Raw genomic sequence first — 26,668 nt, forward strand, 5'->3', positions numbered from 1 at the left:
TGCAAAGGAGAAAGGGGTCTACATAAATATTCATAGCAGTTGACTGTTAATTTGTTCTTCTATTTTTATAAGTACAAAATCCATTGTAAAGCTCTTTCCGCTGCGAGATGAAGGCACAGCCCAGGAAACCAACTGCATAAGCTGGGGCTTTGTCTCAGAGTTTTTTGCCAAAAAATTGTCATTTTAGACAAAGGAGAAAAATGTCATTTACAGCCTCTTTTCAGTAATAGTGAGCATCCAGAAATCTGGTTATTGCCGGTGAGAGTTGCAGGTATTCAGCATATTTGACAATTCTCGACCTCTGTCTCTGTTTCTCCTGCTGTTAAATGGAGGGTAGCTTCTTCAAAGGGCTGCTATGAGAGTAATTAGTTAGGAGCCATGAAGTACTCTGAAGAGCAAAATGGCAAAGCAGTGTTACGGCACCCTTTCAATGTTTAACGAATTTCAGCAAAATGGCCTCTTGTTTTGGGGAATACTTATGAAATAGAAAGTGTGAAAAACAATTTCTCCTAATTTGGTTGCAGTGCTTGGAAAATTCATTATTGGTCAGTGTACCTCAGACAAAGGCTTTATAGGTTTTCATATAATTGCAAAGACAATTGAGGAACAATACAAAAACAAGCTTGTTTTTCTGATTAAGGGTTGTGCATGGTACATTTGCTGTGATTACCCTGAATCTAAACAAGGCAGTTTCAGCCCTGAGCATTTTAACCCTTAAATATCCTCACATTCATTTCTAGTACACATTTTTTCTGCAGTAGCAGTTGCCTGCAGCTCCCATATCCCATTGGCAAAATCCTTAAGCAACTGATAAATTTTGAAGTGCTTTAAAAATACAAAATGTGCAATAAAATATCGTGGCTTTTGTCCATGATCATACTTTTGGTGTATGTTGCAAAAAGCAGTACATGTGGAAGAACCTCATCGGTCGGCCCATCAGTTCTGTTAATTCTGTATAGCTATGAGAAACTGAAGACTAATTTTTACCTTTTCATTAGTGGGTTGGTTGGCTTGTTTCTTTGTTTATGCAAGTTCCATCCTTTGGATGAAATTCCAAATGAGGTCTAGAAAGACCAAGAGCGTGCTGACAATAGCTTCATTTAGACAAATGTGATCACAATCACTTAAGCACCCCAAAGGGAACCTGAAGCAGAAAGCAAAAGCTTCAGAAAAAGAAAGTCTGGGGAAATCAAGGAACACCAGTTCATATGTTCTTGGTGAGAAAGCTAGCCCACAGTTGGATCTCCAGTGTAAACATCTAAATAAGTGTTGAAAAGCTTGAAGCTTTTTGCATTAACAACTGTTCACGTGCTGCAGCAAACATGGTTGCAGTAATTAAATGAGATCTGTAAGCACAAAGTAAGGATGATGAACAGATGGAAATGCCATAAGTATGTAGGGAAGGAGAGGGCTTGCACAAACATAAGGTGCTCGGATGCTGTATTTCTGTAGAAAAACTGAAGCACGCTGGTATTGAAAGCAAAAGTGTACAGAACCAACTGAAAATTAGAAAAATGTAGGTAAAACTTTTCTACTATCTTGCTTAGCAGAAAGAGCAAGAAATGAGTGAGATACTGCCACTAAGAATAATGCCTGAAACCACAGAACAAGAGATAACGATACTGGATTGAATCCTTTTTTTCAGCTGAGATAAATCAGCAGAAGCCATAGCAGATGCATTTAAAAGTCAAAGATCTCTTGTATTTCAGAAGCAGCAAAAGTTTCCTAGCTGAGGATCGCTTACAGCACACGAGTGCAAAACAGAGGAATGGATGTGAAGTGAAAAGCATTTAATCCAGGCACTGAAACATGAGGGTCCTCTGCACAGCTCAAGTAGATGGATTCAAATTAAGAGATGAGCTAAAGGCTGACCGCATGGGTGGGAGTGTACATGCCCTATGAGATGCAAGAGGGGAAGAGCAATGAAGAGCTTCCTTTTTGAATGTTACATCTTATCCTAGGAGTAAAACTGGATCAAAGCCTGATTCTTCTTCAGAACTGATTTTAACATTATAGGTTGAGGGTGGGGGGTTTGCATTGCTTTTTATTTCAAGTCTGAGTTATGCCAAAACCACAGCTTAATTTACCTTTCATTAATGGTAAGAATACATGTCATAGAAATATTAATGCCATGGGAGACATTTCACAGAGTATACCAGAAGGTGTGGAAATTTGTTAAAGAGGGTAGATGGCTCATCTAGAGCAATTTCCCAGAGCATGCTCTTGAAGTTGTAATTAGTGAACTCTCGTGCCTGGAATAAATCACATACCATTCTGGAAACCACTGACAAGCGATGATGGCTTCTTTTCAGTGCTGTTTTTGATAAAATTGAATCACTGGACACTGAATATACCTGTAAAGGTTTTTATCAGCATTAGCTTGATATCATTGTTTTCACCAGGCGTAATCATAGAATCATGGAATCACCAAGGTTGGAAAAGACCTACAAGATCATCCAGTCCAATCATCCAGCTGTCACCAATAGTTCTAACTAGACCATGTCCCTCAACACAACGTCTAAATGTTCCTTGATACACTTTCCTTGCAAAATTCAAGTTCTTTCTTCCGCTCTTCCATCAGAACTAAAGGAATCCTGTGGGTTGTTAGGAACTACAGATGAAAATTGCCAGTTTAATCTAGAAATATTCCAGTCAACACTGAAACAAGCAGTAGAGAGCCACAAGCACATACCCCACTTTGTCTTCAGTGTGGAAATAGGTGTTGTTTTGATTAGCTTTGCAGCTCTTGAAGTTATATGAATTTCTGGCTTTAAAGTCGACTTGCATTTTACACAAGATCTTGAAAATAAGAACTCAAAACCATGTATTAGTATTCCACAATTTCTCCATTCATTGTTACCAAAACCAGTTTGCCTTAATTTTCTTAACAGTATAAGGTCATAATCCAGAAATCAAGGGGAGCAAATCTGCAAACCAAAGAGTTGCCATTTTCAGTCAAAGGAGAAAAATGTTTTTTTCTTAAAATGTCATCAATTTCTGCCATGTCTGTGATTTTCTCTCTCTTCCCCAGTGCTATTACCTGAAAGAGCTTACCTGCAAGTACTTTTGATGCTGCGTGTTGGAACGCATGTTGTGTTGCTGCTCTCCTGAAGAGCTTTGGAAATCCATTTTCTTTTTGCACATATATTTAAGTACATAAACATAACTGATGATGATTTATGGGAAAAAAAAAGAGCAAATGCTTTTTTATAGCACAAAAAGGGACTTCCTGCCAAAGTCGCACCTGTACATTATGCAGGATGGCTGTGTGAATGCATCATTGCCATACATTTGTGCCTTAAGGCAGGAGCTAAACCAACTTTGACATAAGTTGGACAGATGCATACACTTAATTTCCATGAAACTTAAATGATAAAATATATTTCAATGATCATTTCTCAGAGAACTGGTGGATAAAAAAAGTTTTCTCATTGGCTAATCTACCTCTGCTAAATTAATGTTTCTAAATTTAGAGAGTAGAGGAAACCAAGCTCATTTTGCATTATTCTGAACTACGTGGATTTTTCAGTGAAATACAGTTTTGTTTTGGGCTGGGCTTTTTTATTTGTTTTGTTTTTTTGATCAGTAAAGGTACTCTTAAAGGTCAAAATAAGTTCCATCTAATTTGATGAAGCTTTTGGGTGAACTCATTAAGGTAAAGCAAAAGTCACCATTGTTTAGAGGGTATATAGCAATTTATATAAACCATAACTGGTTTAGCACCAATGGCAACTCTGATGTCAGAGAATAATCGCATCTCTCATTATGCTATGTATCTTCTTACCTTTGTCTTCCAATTGTCTGTTAAACAAAGTGCCCCTGAAGGCTGTTTATCCCTAGATAATAGTCTCTACTGTTAAGTAGTACTTCATCAAAATGTTTCTTTCTGATGATGTCTTACAGTAATATATCATGGAAGTGACAACTAATATATTATATGATAAAGTAAAATATCCCCTGAGCAAGGTACAGGGATGATAAATTATGTTAATATGTTATTCCCATTATATTATCATCAGTCAGATGATGATTTAGTATGATGCATCATCAGAAAAAGATAATCTAATAGTGTATTACTCAAACTTTATGCCATCTGGGGAATACAATGAGTTAATTCAACTGACTTATAGGACAAAAGTTATCCTAGTCCCACAATTCACGTACAGCCTAAATTAAAATACATCAAGATGTACCAAATAACTATAAAACATATGTCTAAGAAGTGAAATACTAAGAAATCATGCTATTACAGAGGTCAGACACAGAATACCAGTACCTGTAAACCAACATCACAATAGTATAGCCATTATATATTATACTAAGAACACCATTAGTATGACTGAAGCTTCCATGTAAGCCCCAGTCAATGTTTTGTCCTGGTAAGTTAGTGATGGTGGTGAAATAGAAACCTACTTGACGTTTGGTGCCCTTTACTTTATTTGATAGAGATTTGGTTCAGCGTGGGTATTTGCAGGAAGTTTCAACCATATTTTTATGCCAAACTGTTTCTTATCAAACAGACGGTTATCCTGTTATTCAACAGTCTGCATGCTGACGTGCTGTAGTAATCTATGGTGGTACCAGTATGTCACTAGACGAAATAGAAATATCAGAGAAACTTTGTTATGAAGCAACCCCTGAGACTGAAAACTACCCTCTCATGTTCATTTCCTAGTAATTCATTGCTGATATGTTTCATCTATATTTGTGTAGTTATGGTATAACAATGTGTTGTAGCTTCCACTGTAACAGGATTCTTTGGTCAAAAGATGGGTAAAAAATATCCAATGAGCATCAATTAATAAAACCCTCTGTCCTGGAGCTCCATTACATACATAGGGAAAGTTGGACTAGTCTTTAAGAATTCCTTCCAACCCAACTGATCGATGCTGAGCAATTCCATTTTCACATTGCAGTTATCCTAGTTCTCAGGCTGTCTTCTGCAACCTCAGTAGTATAACTTCTGATCATCTCAGAGTCTCCAAATGATACCTTCACAGTACTTCCAGTTTCTTGGTGTGCTCCAGCAGTTTGACTTCACTGCTGAAGCTTAGATCCCTCCATGTCCCCTTGCCATCTCCCCATTAGCCCCAAATTTGCCTAGTTTGCTAGCTGGGATAGAGGCACTGTCTTGTGCCCAAAAGGTCAGCTAGCACGTAGCCTGATCTGCCAGCTCTTGTCTTCTGCACTCAGAATAACTGTGAGCTGAGCTCTTCTGGCTTTTCTTCTTATCTACTGTGATATCTTTCCTTTGCTCAGGATGGTGTTGGTTATTAAATATGGGGAAATCAGGAATGGATCAGCTGCTTAAATGTCCAGGTCTAGTGCCCTCTGAGACATTAAGGGGTACCTGGGATATCTGCAGAGGGCTGGCAGATGTGACATAATGGGGTACTTGCGTTTTCATAAAATGACAGCTAATGAGCAACTGACAGTGACTAAAGGGAACTAGACTCCATGTTTAGGCAATTTAATCAAGCCTTTGATATCTCTACCTTTCTGTCATACACACTTCTTGAAATTGCTGGTGGGTCAAAACTCTTAGCGTGGGGGTTGATGGACAGAAGTGCAGCTGTGGCTCGTGCGCTTTCCTTGTTCAGAAAACCAGCAGGGCACATTTTAGAGTGGCACTGGGAGCTCTTTGGGATGGTGCAGGAGAAATGGCTGTTACAGATCTCTGCTGAGCTTCACTGTGTGCCTGGCCTTAGCAAGCAGCTCTCCATCTTCATCCCTCCATGTCCCCAGATGGGAAAGCGGGAGATGGTGCCCAGGATTTGACAGTTCCCTGACCCCTACTGTGCTTCTCAGCCCATAGTCCTGGACTCTACTACTTTTCCTTTGTCAGCATCCATTCTCCTCTAGCCCTGTCAATGTATAAAAAATGTTTTTATGCTTTATGTTGGTTTACTTAGATACATGAAACTTTCATGCTTTCCAACTTTCTGCAAATAATTTTATTCCTTTTTTTTTTCCCCGAGTGAATTTATTTCTTGCTGGAGGAAGATGTGGAAGGTAGTGTCATCCCTCCACAGAGCAATCAAAAACCTCCACCTGCACCCAGTGGCCAGTACACGCTATCATAGGGCAGTACTTTTACAGATAACAGCCTGCCAGTATATCTCCTTAGTACTTGATCCTTTTTCTGCTGCTAGAACTTACAACAGTTGAACTATTTAGTCAATGAGTTCAGTCATTACGGATATGTATAACTAAGTGAAGTCCAGTACAAGGATGTATAAATGTAGTCAGAATTGACAGCCTCAAAACCTCTTGTGATCCTTCAGATAGCTGTCTACAATTATACTGTCTCATGTGAAGAACACCTCACGTCACATGCCTTTCTTTAAATTTCTCTGGCTTTCAAATTTTAACTCTCTTTACCCTAAAACATAAATAGCATGTTCACATCCTCTTGTTTACAGTTACGTTGTTACAACACGTGTCTGTATTTTAGCCGCAAGTCAACTGAGATCATGCAAAGGAATACTGATCAAACTCTGCTTTTTAGTTAAGTAAAACATCTCCAAGATGCAATCAGTGGCAAGTTCCAAGGAGAACTATACCAAGAAAACTTTCATGTAATGATTCATTCTCAGCTTTGGTTTTTGAGCTTCTAGCAGTCTGTGGCTCAAAGGCTTTCTTAACTCAAGAGTTGTGTATCTTTCATGAATATTTCCTCTGTCAGTTCATCTAGTTATTTTAGGAGATGTTTGTATTTTTAGAGTCCACAGCAACCCACGGGAATACATTTCCTCATAAAAAAAAAATTAAAGCTCATTTTGTTATTGTTCTTCATCAGCTTTTTGCCACTTGTATGTGATAAGTCCTGGTTCTGTTGTCCATGCAGACACGTATACTCTCCATCTGTTAACATCTCCATTGTATTTAGGATTGTATAAATCTTTGTTCATTTTTTTTTATTCCATACCTGTCTTTTTCTATAGGTCTGTTAGTTTTGCTTTATCCTTTTTGGATGGGAGATCAAGACTACAGTCAGTAAACAATATGCAGGAATACAGTAGGCTTCAGCAGTGCCATAATGTGTTGTTGTTGTTGGATTTTTTCCTTTTTCCTTTTCCTGATCATTTCTACCGTTTCATTTTTTTTTCTTTAGTCATCTATTGATCATGGAGTTGATAATTTTGTATAAATCTCTGTTGTAACAGCAAGATCTCAGTCTAGAGCAGTGATAGCTTAGTAGACTCCTGTTTTCTTGTTTTTATGTAAAGTTCAGAGCATTTTGTTCTGCTTGCATCGCTTCATGACACTGAGTTTTGTAATATTTTGTCACTTGACAACTCAGTAACATGAGATTTTTGTCAAATATTTGTGGTCCATCATAATCTTTGCTACCATCAATACCATTGCATTATTAGCACAGTTTTACCTGTTCACTGTCTAGTCTTTATTGTAGATTCCTTATACATACACTGCCAGCTGGACATTAGGGTTGGTTCCTGGGGGTGCCACTCTAAAAACTGACCTTTTCCTGTCTGACTCTTTGTTTCCTATCTTTAAACCAGTGACTAACCCACAAATTGACTGAAACTTAAAGAACTAGCAAAGTCCTTCAGGATAAACTGAGAAGTGACCTCACAAAAATGTGAGCAGAAAATGTAATTCATCAGTTACTAAGATGCTAATTCTTCTCTGAACTTCCTGGCCTAGCTGGGCTGAAAACTAAAGCAATGATACTTGCAGAGTAGCTTAGCTTCGTAATAATTCTGATCATCATCAGCTGTGTATGACACTGTATCTCTCAAAAGAAAAGCCTACTTTCTGTAACGTTTCTGATGCATTTCTAGCACAAAGTTTTTAAGAGTCTTTTATTAAACAAAATCTAATGTACCCCACAACAAGCCATATATGAACTCAGTATCTGAGTCCCTAGACTCTCGCTAGTACAGTATCTCAAAAATTCTGCTGCAGTCTCATTTTGAAGAAAACATGCAAGTTTTTTGTTAATTAAATATGAAAATGTATCCTGGAGACAGTGGTGCAGCCTATATGGCGTTGATTTTGCATTTTAAACCATTTTATTTGTCCTCGATTTTCAAGTTTCCACATATTTCTGAGTTTTTATCGGCCACTTTTAATTGCATAGTATGGGAGGAATTATGGCAGGGGTTCGGGGACAAGGCAGTCAAGTCTGATCTGGTCATTATGACCACAGAGAGAGAGGCCACTAGATTATTGAAACACGGTAACTATTTGTTGTGCATCTCAACTGGATATTCATGTTGAAATCACTAGCTGTGAAATCATTAATGATAGTTAATCACACACAGTGTTCAAGCAGTTCATAGTAACAGTTACTTTTGGTCCAATAGTAAACACTCCATGGAGCCCTGGAGAAGTCAGGGGCATCATTTCAGAGGCAAATTTTGACTAATGCTTTTAAAAAAGCATAGTACCTAGGAATATCTTGTTTTTTGTTTGGAGGTTTTGGTTTTTTTGGTTTTTTTGTTTGTTTGTTTGTTTGTTTGTTTGTTTGTTTTGGAGGGGGGGGCATTGGTTTAACTTGTTTGTTTTTAGAGAAATGTTTGTATTCAGTAACTCAGCCCTGCTGCAAGAATGAACCTTGTGGCAAGTTTCTTTGTTACTGAGTGGTGTAACATAAAGTACCCTTCAAATAAGCATCTCAGAACAAATCCTCTTCACCTTTTCCATTGACTTTGGGACTACTCATGTAATCAAAGTGAATAGGCTTTGGGTGTTCAGATTGAAGGACTCTGTAGGAGTAACTTTGAAGAAATTGGTTACGGCTGTAATGTGAGCTGTGCTGACACAGCTGGCAGATAGCTTGAAATTGATGCTCTCAAAAGGAGATAGATCTTTGTCAGAAATATTCGTTTCAAGAAAAAAATGAGCTTTTTCCTATCTTTACCGTCAAGTAGTGCTATGGCTTCTAAACTGGATTTGTTGAGATGCATGGCTATGATATTTAATTTCAGAAAAAAAAATTTCTGTTATTGATGGCCAAGCACCCCGTATTGTAAAATTCACTGATGTATTCTTAGTATTAGGGAAATGCCCAGGTCTACCCTCTACAACTTTTGGAGGTTCTCTGGCCCCACTAGCCTTAACATTACCTTTCAAAAAGCCAGTCTCAAAGAGGTTTGTGGAATACTTGTGTTTATATGTTTAAGTACCATTGCATGTTTTTTAACAGCGTTCTGAGGACACCTTCAGGCCTCCCCAACATTGCCCACGGGCCCAGGCCTCCATTTCAGCTGGCCAGCCCCAGGCCAGAAGGACTGGAGATATTCAGATTTGCTGAACTGACATTGTCTTCCTACTTTGCCTTCAACTGATGGCACTGCCAGTAGCACCCACTGCCATCACCACCCTGCTCTGCTTGTGTTCCCAGGTGCCGCGGGTGCACTCTGTCCATGAGGACACTGCCCAGGTTTCATCGCAGCCACTCCTGGCTCCCCTTCCCTTAGGGAGTGGTCCTGCTTTTTGTACTTTCTGATGGAGCTAGCTGACTACACTGATTTGTAAAGCTGTCAACATCTAAAAGTTACATCATCTTTTTTTTTTTTCATCTTTCTCCTCATCTTCCCTATTTTCTCCCTCCCTCTTCTGAAAAAAAAAAAACAAACACTGAACTTTCAGCTATGGAGGACTGGAACTGTTCCTATTTTCAACTGCAGACCCCTTTTGCTTGATCTCTGGAATGAACTATTTAATTAATTTGAAAACCAAAGAATATTCATTCTTAAAATAAATGGGTAAAAATGTTTTATCTTTTAATAAGCACCTTGTAGATGAAGACATCGTGGCTAACAAGAAGAAATTTCTGTAGTCCTGTTACTTACACAAACAAGATTCAGCAATACCAACCACTTACATTTGGTCCCCTACTGTATCTTTGTCACTGTGTAGAATTCTTTAAATTGCACTGTCAGGAAAACGTGATTGCAGAACAGATGTAAGTGGTCCAAAATACTACCATTTCACTTACGTGGATTTTGAGGGTCAAAGCTATGCATTTTTATCAGACTTATTATCTTTCAACCCAAGTGAAGATCAGTGCCTCAGAACAGGCAAGGGACTGCATGCTGAAGGATTTTATGTGAAAGGAAAGCTGCCAGTGCTACTGATGAGAATTCCTGCTGTTTTGTAGAATGTTCTGCATTTCAGAATTGTTCGATATTTAGAAGAGTACTATAGTATTTTAATTCTTTAATTTTTGAACTTAAGTAGCAGTCTTTTATTTTAAAAAAGTCCATAGGGTAGGACATATCTGTTTTTTGGGTGTTCTTGTGTCTAACTAACCACTTCAAACTTCCTGATGACTTTTAGGAAGACAAAATTACTAGCTGGGTGTAGTATGTTGGAGACGCATCCTGTGCCTCTAATCCTAATGCTCATTAATGTGAAGTATTTCTGATAGTCAGTGGACAAACTTTTCATCTTGTCTGTTTTATTTCTGCTCATATCTTAACCACTGATTTTTTCCACCCAACAGCTTTCCTCTTTTTTGAAGATATAAATGTATATTGTATGGGTTAATATTCACTAAAATCACATGTTGTCAAAATCATAAATAATAACTTGTGAAGAATCTGATAGCTAACTTAGGGAAAATAAATTAACTTCTGCATAATTAGCATTAGCATTGTTAATCATGATATTTGGAAGAAATATATTTTTTCCCCAGAGATGAAAAGAAAATCCTGTCTTTTTGAAAATCAGGGTTTTTGTTCATTTCAGTTCTGAGGAAAATGAAGGACTGGCAGAACTGGCTGGGATCGGGCATAATGAAGGCAAATTCTGAAATGCCCTTTCAGAATTGCTTCACTATCCTGACATGAACTTTCTCTGATATTCCAGTAGTCTTCAGAGAATAATGGTATTATTGCAGAATTCTAAATTATGATTTGACAGTGCTAAATTCTGACTATTCGTAACTTTGTACTTGTCATGGTTTTGTGATTTTCGGTTATTGGTATTCCACATCATAACATCATGTAGTGGACATACCTAGTTCTCAGAAGAGAAGGACTACTACAGTCCCCACGGTACTTTGCTCCTTTGTTACCATTTTCCAGCCGGAGGGAAAAGATAGAAGCTCGCAGTATAAAAACTTGCAGATCACGAGACCTCGTCCCTTTTTCCGCCGTCTCTCATCTTGGCAGCACCTCGCTCTCCAGCCGTCTTATCGTCGGTAGTAGAGTAAGGCCTACCTTGATTTTGGGACATTCTCTCTCTCTGTATTGGATTTATCAGCTTAAATCGTAATTATATTGTATTATAGTGTGTTGTTTTGCATTCCGATATTTTATTTAGTAAATTAGTTTGTTTCTCCTCAGATTGTTGCCGCTGTTCTTTGCTCTCAGGGCCGTCTCCCTACCCTTTTCCCCTTTTCCCTTTTCCCGGGACGTGGGCCCTTGGGTCCCCCGTCCCCTTCGTCACGGAATCGGGCCTAACGCCCGTAAACCGTTGACAGTACTTGAAAATCTCGATTCAGATGCTCAATAAAAGTGTCGCTCCAGTAAAGTGGGCTGTGGCTTTTGTACAGAATGATGAATGATGTCCAATACTTAAAACTAATCTATCATTACTTTTATCACTCTTCCCTCTGAAGTTCTTTTTTTTCCCATTTCTGTAATGTGAGGTGGAGAAAAAGACAAATAATGCACTTGTGTCATGGACAATTATTGCACGATTCGGCAACATCGTACATAAAGGAATAGTAAGTGACAGATAGATAGGATCTGTTGTGCTGGATTAGACTAATGGTGCACATAGTTCAGTGCCTCTTGTCCTGGAGAGAGACAGTTCTAGGTGTCTGTGGATCTGGAACTGATGCACCTCAGCATTTCACAAAACCACAATCAGCTCTGTGACAGCCCCTCTGCATGGCCTGTCATTCAGGGAAAACAGGGAACAGACTTTTCAACAGAAATAGGTATTGTTTCACATCACTGTTAGCTCTGAGGACATCATGGATCTGACACATTGTGTTTGGTTCTGACAGCTTGCACATCCATTGAGAGCTCGTAAATCGTAGCTTCAGTTTTGTATCTAAGGTTTTCAGTGTACTGAAAATTTCATTGTATTGAGAGATGCTTCTCACTTTAATTAGCTAGCAGGGCATCCCGAGAGTTCTGAGCATCTAACAGACTTCCTTCTTTGCTTCTGTGCCCTCTGTGTCACTTTTTACATCAAGGATTTTGAGCTGGTATATCTTGACCTTCATCTTGGTGGAATAATGGGCTGTAGCTGCCACTTACATTGTTCTGCTCAAGTGTTAAAACATTTTTAAATATTTAATTAAAGAAATTGTTCCTGCCTCTTGTTTCTTTAAAGATGTCAACCATATAAAATAAAAACATCAAATTGGCAATGGCAAAAATGCAGAGTAAGGAATAGACTTGTAAGCTTTGTGGAAGAGACAGCATGTTGGGAAGACTTGTCTCTCCCATGCATGGCTTTAGGCAAAGAAAGGCATTCTGTAATATGTAATTCCAATTCTGTTGTTCAGCATATGGTGAACAGTGCTGTTGCCAGCTCTGCAGGAAAGCGTGTGTGTAGGCATGGGTGGGTGAGGGACAAATTCCATTCCAATAGCTGATCTCTAAACAGTTCTACTCACAAAGCAGTGTCAGCCTAATGCTCTCATTCCAAGGGAATTCTTCACATTGCATAGTGAAATTACTTATTAAATGCAATCAAGAAAAAATCAGGAGCTAGGCAGCATTCAGCAGGCTGCATACAGATAAGAAGGCTGAATTCTAATAATTTGAGTTTAGTGTTCTTTTGCCATGTGAAAATAAAATTAGCTTGCCACTGACGTTGTTATTAGTGTGTGAGATGAAGCAGGAATATAAAATGGGTCATAACAACACTTTGCCCCTTTCCCTCTTCCCCACAAAAAGCATGAAGAGCATGCACGAGGGCCTTCTGATACACATTGCATCACTACAGTAATAAAATGTAGACAATCTTAAGCTGAAGGCAAGGCAATGTGTAAGCAATATTTATTATGTTCCCATTTAGATTAACATATAACAGAAAACATCCATTATCAATAACATTGCTTATTTTCTAACCAGGTGCAGGAATTATACTTTCAGCTACTCTAAACCTAATGTGCCCTTGTATTACTCACAAGCAGCTTTTAGTACTGTTCAGTTATATATCTCTTAAAGTAGTCATATTGCAATCTCTGCATTTTGAGTGGCTCGCAAATAAACAACTTTTTTGCATGAAAACGATATTCTACAAACATAATCGTTAAAATTTACATTTTAATGAATACAATGGCTTCATATATAAGATGAATCCACTGTAAAAATCTAAGAAGTTTTGCTTCCTTTTGTCATTAGGAGTAGCACAAAAGATTTTTTTTTACATTGCAACGCTGAGCACATCTTATGTCCTTGAAAATGAACTGCCGTGAATTTTGTTAAGGTTCTGTTCTCCATTCTCATTTTCACACTCAATGAGCCACTACTGTTTCAGTCCAAAAGGGATCAGTCAGTAAAGCTGCATGATGAAACTAGTTGCAGAGTCTAGTCAGATTCTTTAAAACTCATTTATATTTAGCCAACAGTCTCAGATTGAGCTGCAAATGCTGCTCAGGAATACAGCATTGACTGCTTTTTTGAGTATAATTTGGGAATATGTAATCAGATTCCTGAAAAAAAACCTTAAAAAATTTATCACACATATCATGTTATCTGTATGATTTTATAAATATTAAAATTTGTTAATATACAAATGCTTTTTATTTGCATGAATAGATTTGTGTTTTTCCTAAAAGTAAATATTGTTACTAACACACGACTTTTTGTTAAAATTCAGATGTTGGTAAAGGATTAATAAAAATCCACAAAGTAGAAACGTAGGCTCGTTGTAAATTTGTCATGATAAACAGTGTGAAAGTCTGGCAGTAACGCAATCATTTAAACTGGTACTACATCTCCTGAGACTGTGATGAGGAAAGAAAACATGAAATTTTTGTTTTGCATCCTCCCTCAAATGCAGTTGTGGCACTCCAGAAAGACTCTTGAATGGACGTAAAGCAAAAGGCAGCAAGAGGGGCTGCTTGGTGAGCTTAGGTTCAGAGAGTAACCTCTTGTTGCTGTCCTGTATTATTTGGCAGCCAGGATTAATATGACATGATGAGGAAGGGCGTGTAGGGTGTTCAGGGCAACGTCTCTTGTGATTATGGGTCAGCATGAATGTTCTGTGCTTTATTAAAAATCATGTGTCCAGGTCCAAAATCAGGAGGTAAATACTTAACACAACACTGTGACTTTGGGCCAGGAAAATATCTATTGCCCCCCAAAAACCTGCAGAAGACAGGGATCTGAGATGCAGTTGTATCAGTTTGACAATAAAGTGTTTAAAAATAAAGGAGTAAATTTGGTCCAGTTAAAAATACAAGGCCTTTGACCTTGTGGTGTGAGGAGATATTTTCCTCAGTCCCTGCTGTCTGTGATGAGCTGTACCCTACAGGTCACCCCTAACACCAGGCATTTCTCAGGGAACGTCCTCTGGTCAGACGTTCCTTGTGGGCACACAGTATTTAAATACTTAAACCCTCCTCTGCCTAAGGAAGCCTGGGCTTACACATCCCACCACAACAGTGCTGCACCTAGGCTGTGAGTCATCAAATGGCAAACGCACTCATCTGATTCATTTACAAATTAGCCTTGTCTTTCCTTGGGGAACTGTTGTAGTAGGCGTATAACAGAGCACTCGGGTTGTAATGCGGAAGGCCCTTCCCCATGGTGCTTGACTATTGGTTGACCTACTTAGATGAACCCGTGTCATAAGAAGGAGAGGCGGCACTTTTTGCCTTGATAACAAGGTGCATGACCACTCCGTATATGGGTTTTCGGAAGCGAGGGACAGAGCGTGTTATTTAGCGTGATTGGCCAGTAGCTCACATGAGCTTCTGGAACCGTCTAGTAAAAGATAAGAAATACTGTATAGTTCTGTAACTTTTAACAATAAACACCATTTTGCTGCTCATCATATTGATGCCTACGTGCAGTGACTGGCCAGGACCGGGTTTTGGTTCTCAACGTGCAAGGGTAATACGAGCGGGGTTGCCGGAGTTCGGTAACAGGGAACATCCCATCATGAATCTCCTGTGGCATCATTTCACTGTTCTCATAATGCAGTGCATTTGTAATTGTTTCCCAAGTGGCACAGCTGTACCAGAGAGGGACTGTGGAGACAGTCACACCCTGCAGCCGTAGCACATGCTGGGCAGGGCCCACTCAGGACTGGCAGTGGAGGTGGCACAGAAGTCTTTTCACCTCATGCATCCGGCCTGGCCACCGGGTCGTTGGATTAAGGAAAGTAAAAAGAGCAGGGCTGGATCGTGAGCAAAAATGCAAAATAAAGTATTACCTTTATCTTACTGCTGTTAAAACCAGTAGGCAGTTTGACACTGACATCAACCAGAGCTGAGCAGGCAAAACCATATAACCTCATACAGACAAGGTCTTGGCTACCCTCATAACTATCATACACCATAAATGATAACTGTACGTCTTTCATCAGACAGTGACACTCGGTGACAAGTTAGCTTACTGGCACGTCACCACAGCCACCAAGCTTTGCTTTTGAACACTTTCTGATAGAACAAGCGTCATCTGAGTCAGTGTAGAGTCAGGCCTCAACAGTTCACAGACAAATAATTTTTTTGTGTATTCAAAGCAAATTAACCAAGATTTGCATGCTTGTTTTTAACTGTGGCTTCTCTTTGACTGCCAAACCAATGTTCTAGTTCATTTCTTCTTTTGTTTCTGTCAGAAATGTCATGAGCAGAATCTATCACTGCCGGTTGAAAGCAGCTCAGCACCACTGGGTGCCTCCTACCATCTAGTGGCACCTTCCGCACACTGCTCGCTCAATCAGAACAACTAATTTGAAGAGTTACGCAAAGAATGATAATAAATACTTTTGAGTGGAGAAGAAACACTCTGTTGTGAAAGTGAAAAATAGTGTTCATATATAAACAAGTTACGGGAGCCTAGAACAGATTCAGAGATCTAAATTAGTAATGTCAGAGAAAAATTCTGCATACGGTGGTCCCCGAAAGAGTGGGTCATGTTTGTGAATTGAGTTCTTACCCATATTTTTGTGGTAGCACTTGGATTTTAAGTTGAAAACTGCAAAACAAAACTATTTAATACCCTAAAGAAATGCCCACTAGAAGCATACTTGGTTTGCTGCTTCCGTAGATATTTAAGCAGCACAAACAAAAATTAAAAGACATTATCAAAAATAAAGAATAGGTTATAGTTTCCTTTCTGCTTCTACAATTTTATTAAGTGCTTTGGGTGTTACATTTTGTAATAAATGTTTCTATTTCATTTGAGAAAAGAGATTAAGTGTCAGTGTATTAGAAATCTCAGTTTGGAGGGCTTTCAATCAAAAGGCAGGTTCTGACTAATTATATGGCTCTGAACAAACATGAATCATCTAAAATGCTTTCTATTCTCTCAACAAAGACTTTTTTTTTTTCCAAAAAGTGCTGGTTTTGGTGTATTAGGCTACAAAAGAAACCAAATTTCTATAAAATTCTGAAAGAGGCCTACTTCTTCCTTTCCCCCTGCAGCAAATTAACAAGGCAAACTGACAGAAGGCAGAACGTATGAACTCAGAATTCAGGATACTTCTTTTTTTCTTTAAAATTTGCGCTATTCAGTATTCCAGTCACATTCATACACTGTCAACATATTTTCCAGGGTGGAAAAATTCCCATCCGGTGGACTGCTCCTGAAGCTATAGCTTACCGCAAGTTCTCTTCAGCAAGCGATGCGTGGAGCTATGGGATTGTAATGTGGGAAGTCATGTCCTATGGTGAGAGACCATACTGGGAGATGTCCAACCAGGATGTGAGTACTGTACAGGGCTAATCTGAATGTTGCTGAAATGCTCCTTGAAAATTATTGTCTGTCTCTGCCTTCTTTTGCTTTCTCAATCACTTTCTAGGCTGGAACCTCAATTTATTTAAATCAGTATAACTCCATAAATGAAATAGTTAATTTATGCAACCTGAGAACCCGACCCACTATTACTAATAACTTGATGAGCTTCTTCCAAAGGATTAAAGACATATTACAGAGTCGTAGGCAGCTTGCCAGGTTCTGATGCTAGATATATATGGCTTTCATCCATATACCTGGGAATCTGCATCAGATATGCAATTTGATGCAGTTCTCAGCTAAGCTATAAATCAAAATTTGAGGGAATACCAGAACTATTCTGATGATAAATTTGGCCCATTATCTCCATTACACTCTGATGGTACCCTTCAATGGGCACACATGGATAAATACTAAAGGAGTAAAGGTTAAGCTGCCATGAGAAATGTGTTTGCAAATTCTCCCTTTTATGAATTAAATGCATTATAAAGTTTTAAGAATTTAAAGAATTAAATGTATTGCAAGTCCTTAAAGACTACCCGTAGGCTTAACCACAGTGCAGGACAATAGTCCTCCCTCTTAAAGTAATGCTTTCCTCTGACACATTTGCAAAACTCGCAGCCAAATAAGCCTTCCCAATTAAAACACATTTACTTATAGTAACATTGAAGGCTTGTCCTAGCAAATGTAGAAGAGAAAAAGGAGAATGCCTTTTTATCCACCACAGTTTAAATTGTCACTGATTTTCTTATCTGATGCATCCATACCAGAGCTCAAACTGGCATAGTCATTCTTCCCACCAGCCATCAACCTTTATGTCAAAATGCAAAATATCAGCCAACCCATCTTAACCTCTCTATGTGCATAGAATGCCTCTGCATGGGTTCTGAAGAGCTGACAAGGCTTTTCCCAGATGGCTCTTTTCATATTGTTGCTAAGTTATTCAGCTGTTCAAGTCTGGTTGCTTGTTAAGGCTGATCAGTCATTTGGGGATAAGGATCTGGGAGAAGTTTTCATTAAAAAAGCATCATTTCAAAGTGTTAAAAAAAAAAAAAAGGCATGCAAAATTTAAAATACTAATAAAGCCTTATTTTCTTTGGACTTTTACTCACTAGTACATATCCTACTTTTCTCCAGCATTTTGCTTGTGAGTTTACCGTTTGGAATAAGATCATCTCTCCTGTACATCATTCCCCCTTAACAGTACCTACAGCCTCTATCCCCTCCCTACACATCTACCAGACAGCAGCCCAGCTCCCTGCTCTGCTATTCAGTTAATACTAGGTATGGGACAATACTTGCTGTTCCTGGTTTTGAGCTGCCCTCCCGTTGATCAACCAGGCAGAGGCAGCCAATTGGCCATCTCAAGAGCAACCACTGAGCTGAGATACACCTTTTCCTTCAGAAGACACGTTTTGGTACTACCTGAACTAACACTTCACAGATCTATTGTCAGATAAGCAGATGAGTCCAGTAGGCTCAATTCTGTTTTACACAACTGGCGATGCATTAACAATTGAGATTACCCAGAGTAACTAAGGTCTGCACCTGTGGCTGATGCAGAACACACAGGAGATCCAAGTTCTTCAGGAGCAACAGCTGAAGATGACCAGGCAGGATACTTTAGGAAGTCTAAAACTAAACACCTCTGCTTAGATAACTGAGTTAAGCTCACTTTTTCCCTGGGGCACAGTGTGCAATCCTCCACATGTAGAGTTCTCACATATTTAGGTCTCTGTTTCACACAACCAAATATATCAACAGCAAACTTTATATTCTGCCCAGCTGTTGATTTTAAAACAACTTGTTTAATTTGCTTGAAGTGTGCCAGATAGGTTTGAAGTTAATAGAAGTGGATGAACAGGCAGTCAGGCTAACAGTATGAGTACCCCAGCTGTTTCCTAGCCTGCACAGAGAAACTCTTACCATCAGCGCCTGAACTGCCACAGCATACAAGCACTGATTTATGGCAAACAGTCATTGTTTTCCTTAAAATGCCACACCGTGAGATGTGGTGTTTTAGGAGCTAAGGAGTTAGGACATCTCTTGCAGCTTTGCAATAGCAGAGGGTGCTATTCTTGAGCTAATCTTCCATTAAGAAGCAAAGCTGAATGCAGTCAAGGCAATATCAGCCTGTCCATTATACATGTGCTGTTGTGAAACCTGATTATTCTGCATGGCATGGAAGGCATTTTGTATCCAGAAGTGCATATATCCTCACACTTTCTAACTCCCCAAACTAACAGATGCAATGGTTGGTTTCATTGTGAGCTTTCTGTTAAGATGAGATGGAACAGAACATGAACCTGAGAAAGTGGTATTAGCATATCACAGAACAGCAAAGGCTGAGGGACGCTTCAAGATTGTCTCATCCACCTCCCTGCTCATGCAAGGTCAGCTGAAGCAGTTTGCTCAGGGCTGTCTCCCTCCTGGGTTTTGAGCACCTCCAAGGAAGAAAACTCCACAACCTCTCAGGGCAACCTGTGCAGATTCTTAGTCTCCCTCACAATAGAAAAATATATTCTCATATTTTTATGGAATTTCATGTTTTTCAGTTTGTGCCCACTGCCACTTTTCCACTCAGCAACCTCTGAGCAGTAAGAACATAAAATGTCCACAGGTAAGCAAGGCTCACTCTTCCACCCCAGTTAGCCTTTCCTAGTCGAGGGCCTGAGCTACCCATAAATGTAGCTATGGCTCACAGTCTTTTCTGCTCTTTCCCCTGTCAGTTGCACTGTCATGATACTCTAAGCGTATCATGAGCAGTAGACATTCACCTAGATTTCTTCACCATGTAATTGGTATTTTACCTCTCACTTCTATCTGCAGCACACTGGTCATGTTTTTTTAGAGATTAATGACGCCCATGTAGCCAGAACACAGCCAATCCTGTCGTGGTTCCTGGCTTCCATGGGTAGCTGTGAGTAACTGCAACTCAGGCAGGTGTGAGAAAGAGAACGCCTCTCTGCTGCATCTTACACTGTAATGCAGTCTTGTGCTACCACGTGGGGAATCTCAGTCTCTATTCCAGTTCTGAGTGGTTTCATCTGGTGTTGGGTTAACTCTCTATGAGAAACTCAGCTGCCTTCATCTCTTTTACCTCTGTAATCTTAATACTTCCCTTCAACAGCTTCTGTCACAAGCCCTTGTTTCTTTTTCTTCTGTTCCTGACAAGTGGATATGGAGGGAGTGGGAGAGGGAGACTTTCACGAGTCTGTCTGGCCCTGCTATTCACCTCCTTGGAGAAGGGTTCAAATGACTTATAGGACCCTTAGGCAGAACCCAAATGGCCAGTTTAGAGTCATACACAGCACAGAAATTCATTTTAACCATCTCTCCTGTTCTTTAAATCAGGCTTCATGCCTGTTTTCTTTGTGCTGTCAGAACCTACAATTTATTCAAGACTATGACAACCATGACAATTCATTAGTGACCCCTCCATTTAGGACGTATTAAATATTCTGCTACAGAAGGAGGATAACAACATTTAATCACTTGTACATCCAAAATATAAGTATCTGTTAGCACAGAATAATGATATGGACCCTATGGATGCTGCTTATTCTAATGATGCAGACTCCTGAGAGCTCTCCCTGCTATTCACCAGTGCACAGTGAAAAGGGCTCCTTTTCTCTGGAGCCCTGCCCACAGGCTTTCACTGCTGAAATGTTAACAGTGAGTACCTGTGACTTTCTAAATACATTTAGTGACTTTAAGTGCCGTTGGGAAATTTCAAGTTATTAGAAATATTGTTGTCTCGCTCCAATTTACAGGAGGGAGAAGGGGTTCTTTTAATATATGTATACCCGACGGCGAGATTAAGACACAACGGGTCAAATGTTAGCCCGACCAGTTTATTACAAATCCTAGTAGCTGAGGGAGATGGGGAAGGGAAGGTGGGCAATAGAAAAGAGATAAAAAAAAAGCAAGGAGTCTTTGTAGAAAGCAAGAGAGATAGTCACCACCAGGGGTCCAGCGTTGTTTGTAGCGCCGACGTTGATCTTCTCCGGTGATGGGTCATCAGGGCTTGTTGTTTGGTTGCCGACCGCTTTGGTTGACCAACCCCTTTGGTCGACGACCCCTTTGGTCGACGACAACCTCCAACAGCAGTACGAACTTATTTATATAAGTCCAAACTGGTGGAATCAGCTCTCTTTGGAGTGACAGCTAGTGGTTGAGTCAGCTCTCTCTGGAGTGGCAGCTTCTGGCTTTGGGATCTCAGCAGAAAACCCATCTTCCAGGCCTTGCCAGCAGATAAGAGGGAGCAGGGAGGTGCCCACCTGCATCCTGTTTTTCCACAGGATACGATGGTAGCATTCCCCAGTCTCCCATACCAAGCTGGCGCTACTTGGTCACAGGCCAGATCTTCCGCCAGTAAACACTCCTGAGCACTCTCTTCCTGGGGCAAACAGCCCTGAAGGAAATGTTTTCGAATGTTCACACGGTGATGTTGATTGCCACACGGCGACACCCACCATTTGCCTCCTTGGTAAGTAAGTTAGAGTCTTATCACAAAACATACCTCAGAAAGCAAGCTTTGAGCCAAAAGAAAAGAAGGGTTCAGACAATTGTAAAGCTAACTTCGCTGGATTTGGGGGCATATGCTTCAGTACAGTAAGTTACCCTGAATCCACATGAGCTTATTTTGCAGAAATAATAGGACTTTCCCAAAGGTTACTGATACTGTATAGATGGCAGGGAAAGTAACAGGAAAGGGCATGCACTAAGCAGATTCATAAAAGATGTATTATACAAACAATTGTTGGTAAGGGCTTGCAAATGTATAGTTGACATTCTGCAACAGCAAAATATCTGGCAACACTAACAGTACAAGACTTTATTTTCTGGGAATTGTGTTTTGATAAAAATCTTCTTTATTTATTGAATTGGGCAGGGTTTTGTAGAGCACCAGAAGTTTTCACCCTACAAACTCCTCAGATGTGGGGTATTATTTCATATGCTGTCGTTAGATTGCTTTTTTTCACTAAACAACTTTGGGAAATTAGTTAACTTTTTGGACTACAGCTAAGTGCTGTTTTGAGTGGCAGCAACTGCCAGTTAAATGTACATTTCTCACATGCCTAGTGTGGTAGCAAATTATATGCCCATCCCTACCCAAAGGGAGAAACAGCAGAAGAAGATCTCTCAGTGTTATCTGATGCTTCACTTCCTTGCCACATGAGCACACCTTCCATCAGATCATAGAATCACATAATCACAGAATCATAGAATCATAGAATGGCTTGGGTTGGAAGAGACGTTAAAGGTCACCTAGCCCCCCATCCAGCTCAGGCTGCCCAGGGCCCCATCCAACCCAGCCTTGAGTGCCTCCAGGGATGGGGCATCCACAGCCTCTCTGGGCAGCCTGTGCCAGGGCCTCACCGCCCTCTGAGTAAAGAACTTCTTCCTAACATCAAACCCAAATTTCCCCTCTTTTAGAGGGAAAACAAGCAGATGAGCAGAGGGGCCAGACTTCTTCTGGCAAGGGACTCTTGTGCAGCCCCTCCATCACAGAAATGAAAGCTTAAGGAGCCAGCGCAGGTAGCAAAACATCCAAGCTGATGCAAAGAGAAGTGTAAAGCTGATACCTGTCACCTAAATAAGCCCAATCTGATTTTCAGAGACTGCCACAGCTCACAAGTACCCATCAGGTTACTGCAAGCCAGAGAGGCTCAACACCTTTGCAGATCTGGCATCCTCTATTTATATTCCTAAGCAGGGATTTGGAAGCTGAACTTTAGGCAACGGAGTTTGAAAATGTCTCTCATACATTTTTTAATACTGTACACAGTATAGTGTAGAGGCTTGAAATGTTATTAACTTTGAGAAATTTTCTTGTTTAAGTAAATAACCATTTTATTATTGCAGTAAGTCACTTCAGACCTGTGTTGGTGCTGATTAATGCACTTCTTAGATGGGTGGCAGGCACCAGAGATGTCCATTAATTAGGGCTGCTGCACAGACTGTCATGTCTTATTGCTTAATTAATAAACATTAGCTAAGATATTGAACTTTCCGAGGAAACTAGTGTACTGATGAACAGATTGCACTGAGAGCCTGCCTTGCTAATGCTCATGTGAGGAAAGGAAGATTTATATTCCATGCGTTTGGTTTGTAGAACAGCTGTGAGTGAAGTCTACTGGGACACCTGTTAGAGGCCATTGTATAAATTATTGCATGTTGCAGAACTATGGCATTCAAAAAAAAAAAAAGAAAAAAAAAGAATATTTAATGGATTGCAATCAGTAGGCAAGAGAACTACTGTAGCAAACAGAATAAAGTCCTTACACTTATGGCAATTTCTTGTAATAGTAATAATAACTTACCCTAAAGTATTTCCTTGAATCCACAGATTTCAAAACACTTGGCAAGCACCTGGGATTGGCTCAGTACCATGAGGCACAAGCAGCTGCCTCTCTCTCCTGGCAGATTCTTCAGATGTCAGCGGGACAGAGGGACAATGTCCCCTGGGGCCTTTTTCTGCCTCTATGCCATTAGAAAACCTGCCAGTTAACTTTCAAAAGCGAAGACTTTATTATTGATAATAATGAAACTATCGGAAAGATTATGGCTTTATTAGCTTTATTTTCACATGCCATGGAAATTATGGATTATGCCATGGAAATAATTGGAAATTATTTTGAAACTAAGGAATGCAATTTTGCATAGAAATCCATACACATTTTTCAGACCACTTTTGTATTATAATTGTGTTCAACCTTCACAGCTGATTCTGACATCAAAGAAAAATGATAAAACGTATTTATCAAACTGATGATTAATGTAATCGGTGTGTATGAAAAGACTGTTCTCCTTTATAAACCCAAAAGCCTAAGCATTAAAGAGCACATAAATAATAAGTTAAGTTAACTTTAAAAAAAAAAAAAAACCTTTCCCTTACAGTTTATATTCTCACCTGACAAAAAGATTTACATGTATAAACCCATCCTGCGTTTTTCTCACCTCAGTGCTGACCCACAAGACTTAAGTATCCTCATCACTGAAAAGAGTATTTGATTGCAGTATGGAGTATTTAAATGGTTTACTCCTTTTCGTACCCATCACACATTCATCACAAAGCCAGAACCAGTGAGCAGTAATCAGCCTTTTTGTTAGCAGTCTCGGGGCTTAGTATGTACAGAAACTAAGCTCATGTTCTAATTTCAGGCTGAAATTGATGGGACGTTGGTTTGCCAACATGGAAAGGCTTAGCGTTGTTTGCTGGAGCTTTTTCTATATCCTTCTTGTAGGTACAGACATCGAGCTCCTTTCATGATTCATGCAGGGCTTCTTCAGCCTTCAAGTTGGCGAGGACAAATACCTTTAAAAGATACTAAAATATATAATCTTGATAGATTACATAATATGTAATGATATGTTATCCAGAAAAATGTCATACTTCTCCTCTCATGTGTTTGGATATATATATAATTCCTCTGTTCAGAAATAGGAGCTGTGCAAGTAGCAGAGTAGAGAATACTGAATTAAACAGCTCCAGTTCTTCCTCTGACACCTGACTCCCACTGCAGTGTTTGACACCTCTCGTCACATCCACTCTACTTCCTCAACTCTAAAAATAAGGCTTGCCTCACAGGGATACTAATGAGGCAATATTTGCAGATTATTTTTAAAAGATGCTTGTATTAATGAGAAATTATAATCATTCCAGTAACAGCTGGCATTTCCCTTTATACTGAAATGTTCCTTTTCAGCAGGAGAGGAAACAAAATGGGCTGTAACTGCTTTTTTTCAAAGATATTGTGAAATAGAGTGTGCCAGAGAAAATATAACGTCTGCAAAATCGTGGTTGCATTTGCTTTCTTCATGAATAATTTATTTCAGAAAAAATCCTCTTCCATTCTCCATTGTCGTGTCAAGCAAATGCCGTATGTCCGATGGAAGCAGAGAAGCTTTTCTTCTGCCTCAAAAACAGAAAACATTTCAGAAATGCATCGGTTGCAGTAGGTAGAGTTAAATGTAAAGACTGTGATATCTGCATTTCCTGCAGTGGCAATGACAAGTATCACCTAAGCTGTACCCCACAATGTAATAAGCACCTGGGTTTTTTGAAGCCACTTCTGACAGTCTGCCTGAGATAGTGGATTTTTGACAGTTTTGCGAATAACATTTCGTGCATGTGGGACTGAATTTCACTCATCCTGAGTCTGTAACAGTAGCAATCTGGGAGCACATTCAGTGGTAGGAGGGCTTTGAGGAAACATTTCTCTGGCAGCCTGGTGGGATTTTTCCAAGAGAAGCCATTTTAGGAACCCAGATTTTGGAGCGTTGAAGCAAATCCCGAGGAAATAAAGAAGTAGCCAGGAAGGCAGGTGGAAGCATCACCATATAGCCCTATAATTTACCACTAGATATCACTTCCGTATGTGCATGGCAAGTCCCATCTGTGTGCGTGCAATCTGTCAGTACTCACAGGTGCACAGAATGCAGAGATCTCCACAGCAAATTCCATTCCTTGTGCTGCCACTGATGGCTTTGAAACTTACCCCGTAGAAACCCAATTCCCTGTGGTGTTGAAACACATTTTTCATGCGTACATGTTTCTGCCCAAGTACACGGGGCTGCTTACTGTAGGATCAAGTCACCTCATTTTGCAAAATGCAAGCACCCCGCTGTGTACTGTTACAGGATTTGTGTTCCTTTCTCTGCCATGCCATAAAGGGGAGCTGAGGTCCTAATGTGGCTTCATTACCGTTATTTATTTGCATAATGCTTTCAGCATAAGCACTAGGCATTGCTAAGCAGAGCCAACAACATTAATTCAGAATTCAAAAAGAACAAGGATATATTCTGGGATAATGAGACTGAATATATTGAAGCTACAGCTAGTGCTATAAAACATTGATTTGCTGTAAATAGCTTAATGTACCCCCTTCCAGCTGCATTAATATGTCTGCAGCATGTACATACATCTGTGTGAAAGTGATAAATGTCTCCTTAAAGCAGAGGAGGTATAAATACAGTAGGTATGTTTCTCATAAGTGCATTGCATTATTATAAATATTACGTTGAATCGTTTGTACTTTAGAGAATATTTAGCATGAGTTGGATTCTTATATGGAAGGATAACGTGTGTGGAGCAGGGTTGCTTTTTTCTTCACCTTGTTTCTGATCAAATGCATATTATCTTCCCATTCTTTTACATACAGAAAGGCAAGACTGTCATTTCTGTCAACATCCCCATTGCTGCCACCATTCATTTCAGAACCTAACAGTGTTTCCTCTTGCATTTTAAAACTTACATAGAATTAATATTGCCAAGTTTTCATGGACCTTACTTTATTTTGCTGCTTGCTATCGTACTGCTACTGTCCTGTTGGACAATGTTATTTATTACCAACATTACTAAAAACAAGCCTCCAATCAAATGTAATTTTTCATGCATGTGCTTTATGTATGACAAATCTGTTTCTTTCCTAATCCTGACCAAAGACATGTTCTTCTTTATGTGCTGAATCTGAAAGTTTTTTTCACTTTGGGGTATAAATGGTAACAACAAAAAAATTATTTTATCACTACCAACTTGAATATTCAGAGTTTTGGTTTGGTTTGGGGATTTTATTTAGTTTTTTTGTTGGTTGGTTGGTTACTGCTTTGGTTGTTGGGTTTTTTGTTTGTTTGTTTTTTCTTTTGAGAAAGGCTACACAAAATAATGTTACTTTGCTGTAATTCTGTGCAAGATGTTGACTGAATTAGTTATACTCTGAAGATCAGCAGATCAGAAGATCAACAAGTAAATTTGCCAGATGTTC

General features: G+C 39.5%; 1 protein-coding gene across 10 annotated transcripts in view; it reads left to right on the forward strand.

Annotated features, from left to right (window-relative positions):
• The window catches only part of EPHA6 (EPH receptor A6), a 510,917-nt gene that overhangs the window by 464,266 nt on the left and 19,983 nt on the right, over positions 1-26,668 (forward strand). For 9 of the 10 annotated variants that reach the window (XM_021401686.1, XM_021401644.1, XM_021401659.1 and 6 more), the window contains one exon: positions 16,719-16,868. In XM_021401686.1, the coding sequence (XP_021257361.1) occupies positions 16,719-16,868 (150 nt within the window). Of the gene's footprint in view, positions 1-16,718; positions 16,869-19,453; positions 19,519-26,668 lie in introns of all 10 variants that reach the window. The other variant, XM_021401696.1, reaches the window with a different exon arrangement.

This window comes from Numida meleagris, chromosome 1 (genome assembly GCF_002078875.1).
Source record: "Numida meleagris isolate 19003 breed g44 Domestic line chromosome 1, NumMel1.0, whole genome shotgun sequence".
Lineage (NCBI taxonomy): Eukaryota > Metazoa > Chordata > Aves > Galliformes > Numididae > Numida > Numida meleagris.